Source organism: Ursus maritimus, unplaced genomic scaffold (genome assembly GCF_017311325.1).
Source record: "Ursus maritimus isolate PB19 unplaced genomic scaffold, ASM1731132v1 scaffold_6, whole genome shotgun sequence".
Lineage (NCBI taxonomy): Eukaryota > Metazoa > Chordata > Mammalia > Carnivora > Ursidae > Ursus > Ursus maritimus.
The window spans coordinates 39277108-39290079 of NW_024426774.1; the positions used below are offsets into that span (position 1 = coordinate 39277108).

The following is a 12972-nucleotide window of genomic DNA, read 5'->3' on the forward strand; positions in this document are numbered from 1 at the left end:
TGTTTCCTTACCTGCAGAATGAGAAAAAAATCACCTACACTTAAGTTTTTGTGAGGATTAAAAGTGTAATACATATAAAAAGTTTAGTATAATTCCTAACTAGTAGTAAGAGTTTGATTCATGTTAGCTCGCATTATTGCTGTGACGTAGGGCATTCACTCACACTGTCTGAAAGTGTTTCTGATATTTTGACAGCTGTTTATTGACCTTCAGTCCCTCAATTTCTCTTATTTGTCTTCCTTATCTACCACAAGTCTGGAATATTGAGTTACATGAAAATCAACTCACCCTTTCCTGGATTTCATCAAGAAATGCTAAGCTGTTAACATATTCTATGGTGGTAGTTGGAACAAATTCAAGCTTGTACTCTGCATCTTGTGCCTCAGAGATAATGGCATCCACTTTTTTCTTGCTTTGACAGGGAAGCATATAATTTAGCACCTAGGAAAGAAAAAGAAAATGTGAATCATAACTATTTAAATATTTTCATTTTATTAACTATTCTAAATAAATCCTAACCGAATGTTAAATCAGCAGGGATAGGCTCTGTCTTCTGTCACCCACAGCAGGGGTCAGCAGAGGTTTTCTGTAAGGACTGGATCGTGACTATTTTAGATTCGCGGGACATATGGTCTGTGTCACAAGTACTCAACTCTGCCCTTGTGGTGAGAACGCAACCATAGGTAATATAAAAGCAAACTGTCGTGGCCACGTCGTATATACAACACAGGTGGAAGATCGGATTCGCCCCGTGGGCTATAGTTTGCCAATCCGTGCTTTACACCATTGTCTCGCTGGAGGTATTTGAGAATATTACAGGTATACTCTGGCTCCAAAGGAAGACATGAAAGTTACTTCAGGATCCATACAAATGTCCTCAGCTGTCCCACTCACTAAAACATAATCAGATCTTTAGGGACAGTTTCAGGGCAGGAAATGATGTCCTAAACTGGATCCCAGTATCAGAAGTCAACCAGCATTCCCACAGAACACTGAGCTGTTATAGTGGTCTCTCTTCAGCAGAAAGCCTTGAAATGCTCCGGCAAAGGAAAATGGAATGGGAGTAAGAGACTAGTCTGAGGCCTGCAATCCCCTCCCTTCTCTCAACTAAAAGCTGACTGTGTGGGACAGAAAGAATATGGGACTTTTCTTGGGAATTAAGGATGCCCAGTAGGTTATGTTAATTTTAAGATATTTTCAATACTACAAAATTAAGAGAGTCTATTTGTAGTAGAAAAATTGTAAAATAATTATAGAGACTATAATTAAAGTTTTTCCTAGTTCATAGTTACCTCCAAGCATCGCAAAGGTGATGGAATTAGTTTTTCTTTTAGCAGCTTTGTATCAATGAGCAGCAATCCTACATTTCTGGTAGGTTTCAGAGCTACTGCATCCTTGTGCTGTCTGTGATATTTTTCCAGTTGTTCTCTAAAAAACTCAACATCTACATAAAATTATCATATAAAGCATAAAATATATCATATTAAATTTTAAAGCATCATTTGAAATATATTAAAAATTACTGCATTAATAAATTTATAGATGTATTTATAATGCTATTTTCCTGATGTAGAATACCTTGAATAACTTCAAAACATTAATTCATAATGCTTTATATTTTATTCTCATACTAAAGAAAATAATATTCGATAATGAAAATATGTTTTCTGGCTCCTACTAAGAGATTGCAGATGAAAATAATTCGTAATTGTATTAGAGGATCTAGTCTGGAGTGGACCGGATCTTAGAGTCGGGTTGAAGTTGGGTTTCATGGAAGGTTTCTCCCACACGGCACCTCCATATAAAGCATTTTGAGGATATAAATAACAAAAGTGTAAAACACAAGAGATTGAGCATAGCTGAAGTTATCTTTGCTCCTCTTCCCAAACACCTCTCTGCGCACCCTGCTCCCACATCATGGCTGAGGCCTTTGTCCGTGTGCATGTGCCCCATGCTGCAGTCGCATTTTGATAATCTTCCTATTTTCATTTTCTCCCTTCTCCAATCTACCTGGACCAGTGGAGGCCTGATTACCTTTGAATACAATTGTTATACTGTTGGTCAAAAACAGCTCTTTCTAATACACACATAATACTAAACTATTCCACTTGTCTTTAAAAATCCTATACCCTCTGGGCCTGCAAAAATTTAGCTAACTTTGGAGTATCTGGGTGGCTCAGTCAGTTAAGTGTCTGACTTTTGATTTCAGCTCAGGTCATGATCTCAGGGTCATGAGATTGAGCCCCACATTGGGCTCTGTGCTCAGCATGGACTCTGCTGGAGATTCTCTCTCCCTCTCCCTTTGTCCCTCCCCCCTAAAATAAATAAGTAAATCTTAAACAAAAATTTAGCTAACTTTATTTCTAAGTACTTCCTCCACAGATTGATTTCCTTACTGATCCCTATTCCCGTTCTATAGCCCTTCTCCACCAACCCAAAAAGAAAAGGGTGTTGAGTCTTGTCTTTATTCATGTCATCTCCTCTCCTGAATATAAGGGGAAGTTTGACGTAGTATAAAGAATGCACAGTGTTAGCAAACCGAAGCTCAAGTCTTTAACTCACATTTGGCTTTAAGTCACTTAATCTTTCTGAGCTTCAGCTTCCTTGTAATACACAAAAGGGTTAACAATGATCTATCCCACTCACTTCAGAAGCTTTAGATGTATATATTTTTGAGAACTGACAAAATGAGAACATCAAGTAATCTGAGAAGTCCTCTGGTAAGAAAACCTGTATAATGTTGCTTGGTCTAGTATTTTCCAAACTTATTTGAACAGAGTCTTTTTTCATGGTATCATGTAATTATCCTTCAGAATAGTGGTCCAAGCATTGGAAACAGAGTAGATATAGAAGTGATTCAGGTGGAAAAGGAGAGATAATTCCTTCTAAAATCCTAAGATTTTTAAAAAGTGAAGAAACCCTATGAGTGCTATTAGACTCCATTTGGATAGCCAACACAAGAATAATGGGTACACCAGACGGAGAAGAGAAGAAGGAGGTAGAGAGGTTATTTAAAGAAATAATAGCTGCGAACTTCCCAAACCTGGGGAAAGAACTAGACATACAAGTCCATGAAGCTAATAGATCACCTTACTATCTCAATGCAAAAAGACCCTTTTCAAGACACATTATTATGAAGCTGTCAAAAGTCAATGATAAAGAAAGAATCTTGAGATGCCTGGGTGGCTCTGTTGGTTAACTGTCTGCCTTAGGCTCAGGTCACGATCCCAGGGTCCTGGGATCGAGTCCCACATCAGGTTCCTTGCTCAGCAGGAGCTTGCTTCTCCCTCTGCCTGCCACTCTCCCTGCTTGTGTGCTTGCTCGCTTTCTTTGGCAAATAAAATCTAGAAAGAAAGAAAGAAAGAAAGAAAGAAAGAAAGAAAGAAAGAAAGAAAGAAAGAAAGAGAGAGAGAGAGAGAGAGAGAGAGAGAGGGGGAGGGAGGGAGGGAGGGAGGGAGGGAGGGGGAGGGAGGAAGGAAGGAGGAAGGAAGGAAGGAAGGAAGGAAGGAAGGAAGGAAGGAAGGAAGGAAGGAAGGAAAGGAAGGAAGGAAGGAAGGAAGGAAGGAAGGAAGGAAGGAAGGAAGGAAGGAAGGAAGGAAAGGAAGGAAGGAAGGAAGGAAGGAAGGAAGGATCTTAAAGGCAGCCAGAGGGGGTGGGAGAAAGTAACCTACAAAGGAACCTCTATTAGACTATGAACAGATTTCTCGGCAGAAATTCCATAGGCTGGGAGAGAATAAAATGATATATTCAAAGTATTGAAAGATAAAAATTGCCAGCCAAAAATACTCTATCTAGCAAAGTTATCCTTCAGATATAAAGGAGAAATAAAGACTGCCAGACAAACAAAAGTTAAGGGAGTTCATCACCACTAGACCTCCCTTACAAAACAAATGTTGAAAGGAGCTTGTCTACCTGAAATGAAAAGATAAAAATACACCAAATTTTGAGTAAGGTAATAAACAGAATCACAAAATTCTAACTCTATTTTAGAATAGGGTGTTAAACAATTACAGCATAAAGGCTAAAGGAAAAAAACATAAAAAAATAGCTATAGCTACATAATTTGGTAACAAACTCACAGCATATAAAGGGATAATTTGTGGCAACATAAATATAAAAGGGGAGGATGAAAATAAAGGAACCTAAATAGGCAAATGAAGATAAGTTACTATCAACAGAAAAGGACTATTTTATCTATGAGACATTTTATACAAACCTCACAATAACCACAAAGCAAAAATCTAGAGCAAAGACATGCACACACAAGAGGGAGAAACTGACCAAATCACCATAGAAAACTACCAACCTAAGTAGGTAAACAGAAACACAAAGAAAGAGAGAGAAAGAGAGAGAAACAAAACAACCAGAAAATAATAAAGTGGCAGTAGTAAGTCTTCATATATCAGTGGTCATCCTAAATGTAAATGGATTGAAATCACCCATCAAAAGGCACATAGTGGCTGGCTGGATTAAAACACTAGACCCAAACTATATGCTGCCCTCATAAGACTCATCTCAGCTCCAAAAACAAACAAAGAATCAAACTGAAGAGGTGGAAGATGATACTTCAAGCAAGTAGTAACCAAAAGAAAGTGGGTGTACCCATTCTTATATCAACAAAATAGACTTCAAGCCAAAAATTGTAACAAGAGACAAAGAAGATGATTCTCTAATGATAACGGGGTCAATAGATCAAGAAGATATAATAATCATAAGTATATACGCTCCCCATATCTAAGCACTGAAGTGTTCTGAGCAAATACTAACAGATCTTAAGAGAGAAATAGACAGGAATACAATTAATAGTAGAGGACTTTAATACCTCGCTATCAGCAATGGATAGATCATCCAGACAGAAAATCAACAAGAAAACGGAACTGAATTACACTTTAGAACAAATGGACTTAACAGACATATATAGAACATTCCTTCCAACAGCAGAATATACATTCTTCTCAAGTGCACTTGCCACATTCTCCAGGATAAATCATATGCTAGGCCACAAAACTAATCTTAGGAACGTTAAGAAGATCAAAATCACACCATGAGGATGTGGTGGAGAATAATTCCACAGAAAAGAACCCAAAAATGAATAAACTCTTGCCTTTTATCAGGCCGACTCTTTTGGAACACCATTTCTGAAACTACCCACCAACAAACAGAAACCTAGAATATTTTAAACCTTGATATTCTTCTCAAAAATAATTAGTAAGGACAAATGGGACACTTACCAGGTTCTTGAAGTTTAAGAGCTTGTAAATCAAGACTTTCATTTTCCTTGAAGAATATCTGAAACTTTTCAAACGTAGCTGCATATAATTGGGCAGATTCGAATGCTGCCTGTATGGTTTCCTAAATGTTATAGATAAATAGACAAGTACAATTATATTTTTTATGAGCATATTTCAATTCAATATAATTTGACAAACAATCAAAAATGCCTTCTCTGTGTCCAACACTATGCTTTGACCAAGGGATACATAAGTGAGGGAAGATACCATCCTTGATGTCAAAGAGCAGTTAATGGATTCTCTTATGAAATTAAACAAACAAACAAACACATCTTCAAATATAACTTTTGAAGAACTGTTCTTTATGATTAAGAGGAAGGATATTTATTATATTTAAAATCTTAAACAATTCTTCAATCCTTGTCTTTCATGACCTTCACATTTTTTAAGAGTATCTCACTTGTGTGTGTGTGTACATATATGTTTTATACCTTCCAGTGCTTAGATTCAGTTATACATTTTTGGTAGTAACACCACAGAAATGATGTATGTTCTCAGTGCACCATGATGGAAGGCACGTAATGTCAATTTTTCCCATTACCTGTGATGTTAACATGTTGGTTAATCTGGTGCCTGTCAGGCTTCATCACTGCAAACTTAACTACTTTCCCCCTGAAATCAATAAATATCTTATGTAGAAAAGCTTTGAGACAAAAATCCTGTTTCTCATTATACTTTTGCATTCTCATTTTAGTATGCATTGGAGATTCTTGACTGTTTTATCATAGACATTGCGGTGATTTTCCTTCTACATTTATTAGTTGACATTCTGGTGTAAGGAAAAGCTCTCCCATCTCATTCAATTCATTCCTTCATTCACAATGTGGACTAATATACTTTCATTTTATTCAAGAATTTATTATACTTTTATAATCAGTAGTTAATGGTCAATTTGTGCCAGGGAGACCCTCCTATGGCCTTGATAGTTGAAAGACTATCTTGAATAGATAAAAGTGCTTGATTCACACTTTCTTCCATTGAGTTTCCTGAAGAAATGCTATCTCATTATTGTCTTGCTTTACACATTGTTTTTGAGAAGTTTGACACTAGTCTAATTCTCTTACTTTGTAAGTTATTTGATCCTAGTGCTTTGAGACCTATAGGAATTTTTCTTTAGTTTTTAAAAGCTAATAGTTTTAAGAGAATGTAGGTCAGAATTGATTGCTCTGGGTCAATTTTCCAAGGTACTCTGTAGGCCCTTTCAATATATAGATTTAGGTTTTCTTTTCTTGGACTACATTTATAAATGTTTGTTCTACCTTACGTTTTGTTTTTCTCCTTCAGAGATGCCAATTAAATGTATGTTATTTCTTCTTTGCCCGTCTCCTAATCAATAATTTTCTCTCTGACCCTTTTATTTGCCCATCTCTAGCTTATCTTCATTCCCTTGGTTGTTTTTCTGTCTTTCTTCTATTCTCCTTTTTCCTATCATTCTCCTATAGTAATTATTAATTTTTCATTTGAGTTTATTCTCCCTTTGTCACTATGTATTTTGAATTTTGAATTTTGATTCAATGTGACTTTACACATATTCAATGCTTGTTTGAGGATATTTACTCTAGTTGGTAGTGTAGCTTCTGTTTCAAGGTTTTTTGGGAGGGAAAAGGAGTATTCATGAGGTCTTTTTAATCTTCGCTGTTTCCTCCGTGTTGTAGTTTTGCATGAATTTAATATATCTTCATTTCCTTAGCTTATGGATTTGAAGTGATTTATGAGACTTATAATTCAAGGGTATTCTGTTCTGTTCTGTCAATGTAGAAATGTGCAGATTATTTAATTTTTTGGCAGTGTGGAAAAAGTTGGGTGTTCTTTGATTTTTTGGTTCTCTTTAGTCTTGTAGGACCTTAAGTTTTCACCAGTTGCTTCATTTCCCCTACACCACCCCAAGTTTAAATAATGCCTCTTCTTTCTTCTTAATCTTATCTGCTCCTCCAGAATGAGCGGTTAATGCCATCTCAGATAACTTGCACTTCTAAATCCTTTCCTGTAGTCAGTGCTCTGATCTACTAGGACTTTAAAAAAGAAATCACTTTACCATTTAGAAATTAAGTAGCATTCAGTTTAAAGATAAGAAAGGAAGAAACTTTATTATTCAATTTCTTAAAAATTGAGAATATTATAAAACAGTTTTAGTAAAAGTAAATGTACCCTTATTTGAAAGATAATTGTGCGAAAATTCTTATCATCATCAAATACTGCTGATAGGCTTGGCCCAGATCCACAAGTTTTTTCTTCAAGTTTGTTGTTAATGTAAGGTCTGGTAAAAGCATCAAAATACGTATCAGGTACAAGGTTAGGAACTGATAGCACGGTGTTTTGAAAATGATTAATTGCACCCGAAATCCCATCCTGTTAGAAAGAAAAACATAAACATAAATGTAAACATATATGATTATATTTATGAATAATTTTGAATTTTTTGAAATGCTAAAATAACTCATTCAACTGTAACAAATACTGTGTTGATTCTGAGTTCATACAAATCATGTGAAGGACATGAGTTTTCTGGCCAAGAAGGGACATTCAAGAGGCTACTGCCTCTGTATGGGAGCTTCTGAGTGAGGCCCCAACCAGAGGGAACTCAGCAGTCCACTTGACCTTATGAATATTCTAAAATAACCTATCTGAATCATAGACTACTGGAATTGGAAGCAACCTTAAAACTCATCTGCCTTCTCATCTTACAGATGCATAAATTGAACCCTAGAGTGGTAAGTGGTTTATACCTCAAGGTCAAATAACTCATTATAAAGCCAAGACTAGAATCCAGAGATCCTGATTACTACTGCTTTTGTGCTACAGTATACCAGGAAATATAGACTCTGATTGGTTTACTAATCTATACATGTACACAAATGAAGAGGGCATAATTCTAAGACGGCTCCCATGATTCCCTCCCTTTGGCGTACATGCCTTGAATGTAATCAAAAAGGTATATCCTCGGTCTACCTGAATGAATCTAGTGAAAACTCTTAAAAGAGGGATTGGGCCCTTTGCAAAGGAGATTTTCTAACTGGCCTTGAAGAAGCAAATGTCCATATTGTAAACTGCTTATAGAGTTGGCCACATGGCAAGGAGCTACAGGTGATTTCTAGGATCTAAGAGTGGTCCCTTGCTGACATCCCTCAAGAAAATAGGAACTTCAGTCCTATACTTACACCTATACAGCAACTTGAGGGAACTTAGAAGTAGACCTTTTTCTAGTCAAGCCTCTAAGGAGACCTCATCGCAGCCACTACCCGAACGACAGCCTGGAGCAGCTTTGAGGCAGAGGATGAGCTAAGCAGTGCCCAGGCTTTGGACCCACAGAAACTGTGAGATAGCACATGGCTGTTGTTTTAAGCTGCCACATTGGTGGTAATTTGTTACACAGCAACAGATAATTAAAACATTTTCACAGATGCAGCATGCCTAAAAAGATTTCACAAATTGTACTTACGATAGTCAATTCTAAATTTTGTATAGCATATGTTCTCTTGCTGGGGCATCCTACCAAGCTCCCAATCTGTCTCAAGTTAAAGAAAATGTGCTAAACTTTTAGATAGTTTTTATGTGGATGCAATACTGTGCACAGAACAGTACTTTCTTTTCCTTCCAATCATTTTGGAGAAGGAACAACAGCAAACCTGCCAATCACTTGACAGTAAAACACTTGCTTTATTTCTCAAAAAGGTACTTATAGATGGATGCTCTATGCAGGAACACACACCAGAAAGTCTTCCAAAGAAGGTTCAAATAGTAATGACTGGACTGTCAAAATCAGTTCTGTGAGAAACATGGGGATGAGAGACTCATCTTCTTCCTGCTTTTCCCCCACAGAGGTCACCTGAAATGAGCACATGTGCAGCGTTTTAAGATGTAAGAACCAAGGTATAAGATAACAGGTATCTGTATTACAAGAAGCATGTAAACTGAAGCTTATCCAATCAGTTGATTTCATAATGTTGGCTTGTCTTGCAACAAATATTACCATAGAAATTAAAAAATAAAGGCAAACACTGAAAGACTACACAATAGTGTAAAACTTCTCTCCTTCTGAAAACACTATCAACAAAATGGAAAGGCAAACAAGCATAGAATACAGGAAATTGGTAATATTTAGATAGAAATGCATTTGATATACTCAATAGAAATTTATACTAATAATATAACAATTGATACATAAGTAGATATATACTAAAATAGAAATATACTTAAATAGAAAAACAGGCAAAGGGCATAATCTGACATTTCCTAAAAGGAATATACAAGTGATCAATCAATCTTCTTGTTCTCGTACTCAAGACAGTTTACTCAGTAACAACATTTATTGAGTATTCACTGGGTGCCAGGCAGCGCTCAGTATTCATGAACGCACACCAACCATATGAAGCAGGTATCATTATTGCCCCCACAAGAAAAATAGAATCTGGAGAAAGTAAGACATTTCATCCAGGACACACTGGTTATTAAATGCCAGGCCAGCACTCAAACCCAGGTCTTTCTGACCACAGGACCTATGCTCTTATCCCTGCGCTGGGGTGACAATTAAAGGAATATGACAATTAAAAGCAGTGATGTACTACTTTACAACCATCAGATTGCCCACGATGAAAATTAATGATAATATCTAGTGTGCATGTGGTTCATTCTCAAACATTGCTAGGAAGGTTGTAAATTGACACAAAACTTTTTGGAAAGTTAATGCATCAGTATCAAAAGTACATTTCTGACCCAAAAATTCCACATCTAGGAATTTCTTCTAAGGGGAAAAAAAATCAGAAATGTGTGAAAAATGTATGGACAAGGATGTTCTTTGCTTATTTGGAGTAATAAGAAACAAAGACATCTTTGTCTATTTGGAGTATGAGAAAGTGATCAACGATAGAAAATTATTTAGAAGAGGTACAGTAGTTATATTTCTACGTGAGAATATTATATAGAAAAATACATATTGCCTTCGGAGATTTTTCACAATACACTGCTAAGTGGAAAAAGCATGTGTTAAAGCAGTAAGTATGGTACGTTTTTCACTTGGAAATAGTTAACTTTGGATAGCAGAGGGTCCTTTTCTTTCTATATTTCTGTGTTCTTCCAATTTTCTTCACTTAGCATACATTACTTTTATTATTAGAAAAATAAATGTTACTTTCAAAATGTAATAGTACTTAGAAAAAGGAGGAACTGAGACTAGGGAAGGAGAGAAAGTAATAAAAAGGAGTATGCAACTAAAATTCAGCTTTTGGAGAAAAGGGAAACTTCATAGCTGGGTTTCCTGAGCAGGCAGTTGACAGGTAGTACTTCATCTCAAATATCTCAAATTACTCTGTGTCTCTAAGATCAACATCCTCCCAAGAGGTTATCCACTCAAAGCACAAAGGTTTGCTTCCATGATTTGCTTCTTCTCACCCCTAAACCATTGCTTAGCTTTCATTTACACCACCTTCCCTGCTTCTCTCTTCCAGTTCATGCCATGATGACCCCCAAACCATAAGCTTCCTGGGGGCAAGAATCCTGTCTATGCTTTTCATCACTATATACCCAACACCCAGCACAGGGATTGGTACATAGTAGGTACTTAAGAAATATTTGTCCAGTGAACACACGAATAGCCTTTAGCAAATTCCTACGAGACAGACAGCAACATCTAGCACAGTGGATAATTTCCTCTATTATTAGATACTTGATGATACGGTGATTTTCACTCTGCCGTTTCAAGTGCATATGGTAAGCTCTGATTGTCCTGTGAAATCTTCTAAGCATTTCTGCTACTTTGCAAGTACACAGAAAATATCATAATTCACAGTACACAGTAAGCACTCTTCAATAAATGCTGACCTATCAATTTTCTTAATTTTGTCTGAATATACCTTTTTCTCAGTGACTTCAGTCTTCTCTTCAGTAATCCATTTCTGAATGACATCTGCCGAAGGTGTTCGTTTTAGCTTGTCAGTAAGATAATTCAAAAGAGAGTTAACAGAATTCACTGTTAGGACGTGCATTGTGTTCTCAATTAGATAGTCATTTAGACGGATAAAGCTTGAAAAGAAAAAAAAATACAGCTTCAGTTTTCTATATTCCCTACTATGAACGTGACACTAAACCATATATTTTTGAAAGTGACAATAAACCAAATATTCAACATTTAAAATATCATAATTTCTCTTTGAATTTCCATTTATGTTATAATTACAGAGACTTATTGTCCAAAAGAGTTATTCTTGAACATTCTTCATTTTAAAACACAAATATATTCAAATATATAGCATCAATTTAGCTGGGTGTTCTAACTATCCAAAAGGATATTTAATGAGCAATATAGCTGGTATGGAAAACACACCCAGCTCATCTAGCCAAAAGGGCCATAAGATTTTTTAAAGATGCTGCACAGAAGAAATCAGAAAATATACAACATCTGTAACTCACATTCTAATGGTAAATGTGTGAAATCGCAGCTGCTGACCCAGAGAGGCAGATTTTATGTTTCCTTCACTTGGGCATTTAGAATAAATGTTTATTCTACTCAGCTGAAGGCCAAGAGGTCTTCTGTGACCTGTACTCTGACGGTGGCCTGAGGGATTGCTCCATTGACTTCTGTTGTGACACAGCCATTATTATCATATCATTTCATATATAAACCAGAACGCAGTTAAGACTTATTAAATATACAGCTGTCAAAGCTGGACTAAGTTAGTGGGCACTGAGGAACAATAATAGTGTTCCACAGTGCCACACTAAACTTTTCAGATAATGTTTGGTGATTTTGTTTGCAAGTTATTTGTAATGATGAGGTTTTAGAATGGTGTGAAATCCAAACTCTGGAACAATGTCAAGATCCAGGTGAGGCTCTGGAAAGAAGACTTTCTGCCCCGGTCTCTCAGATGCAAAACCCACCTTAGGGAGAGAGTGGAATTTTGTGTGGCAATGCAGCTATCTGTCGTTCTTTAGTGACCAAACCGATGTAATGAGCTCTCCAGGTGCACTGGAGGAGGCCCACGACTTTCTATGTACCTGACTTCTCCTTACCACAGCCTACTCCATGCGTGGTCCAAGCTGGGCTAGAGGGAAACAAAGCTTTAGAGATCAAAGAGGAGCACTTGGCCTTGGGCATGCCTTCCACTCTCCCCCAGCCTGCCCCTCCCAGTGGCTGCTCTGCTGGGTGGCAGTTGGATGGGTGAGCTTCTGGGCATGCATTCAGTTTACCATATCCCCTAAATCTCTATTAGTGAATCTTTTGATGAAGGCTTTAATTTTTAATGAAACTTGAGAAGGGTGGATGCTCTAATTTTTCTTGAAAAAGAGAATTAATCATTTACCATGTTAGCCTCATGCAATGATGCCTTTTGCTGGCCTGCTCTGTGTACGTCATTTTGTCAGAGTCTGTGTAAGCAGGCAACTCAGTGAGACCTCCACCATCTTGGATTTTACAATGATCTAAGAACAACAGAAGACACAACATCAATTTTTGGGTAAAAATTCCATTTCTTTCAATATGGATTAAAAGATAAGTAAAATTCTTTTTTTGTGACTGAATAATATTCCATTGTATATACAAATACCACATCTTCTTTATTCATTTATCTATTGATGGACGCTTGGGCTGCTTCCATAATTCGGCTATTATAAATAATGCTGCAGTAAGCATAGCAGTGCATATATATCCCTTTGAATTAGCGTTTTCGCATTCTTTGGGTAAATACCC

At 36.7% G+C, this 12972-nt stretch overlaps 1 protein-coding gene across 1 annotated transcript in view; it reads right to left on the reverse strand.

The window, feature by feature from the left end:
* Window positions 1-12972, reverse strand: part of DNAH6 (dynein axonemal heavy chain 6) — a 199946-nt gene that overhangs the window by 147797 nt on the left and 39177 nt on the right. Inside the window, exons 7-13 of the mRNA XM_008700061.2 lie at window positions 12587-12704; window positions 11141-11309; window positions 9001-9117; window positions 7440-7640; window positions 5232-5352; window positions 1293-1444; window positions 289-441 (exon numbers count right to left, since the gene is read on the reverse strand). Of these exons, the coding sequence (XP_008698283.2) occupies window positions 289-441; window positions 1293-1444; window positions 5232-5352; window positions 7440-7640; window positions 9001-9117; window positions 11141-11309; window positions 12587-12704 (1031 nt within the window). The remainder of the gene's footprint in view (window positions 1-288; window positions 442-1292; window positions 1445-5231; window positions 5353-7439; window positions 7641-9000; window positions 9118-11140; window positions 11310-12586; window positions 12705-12972) is intronic.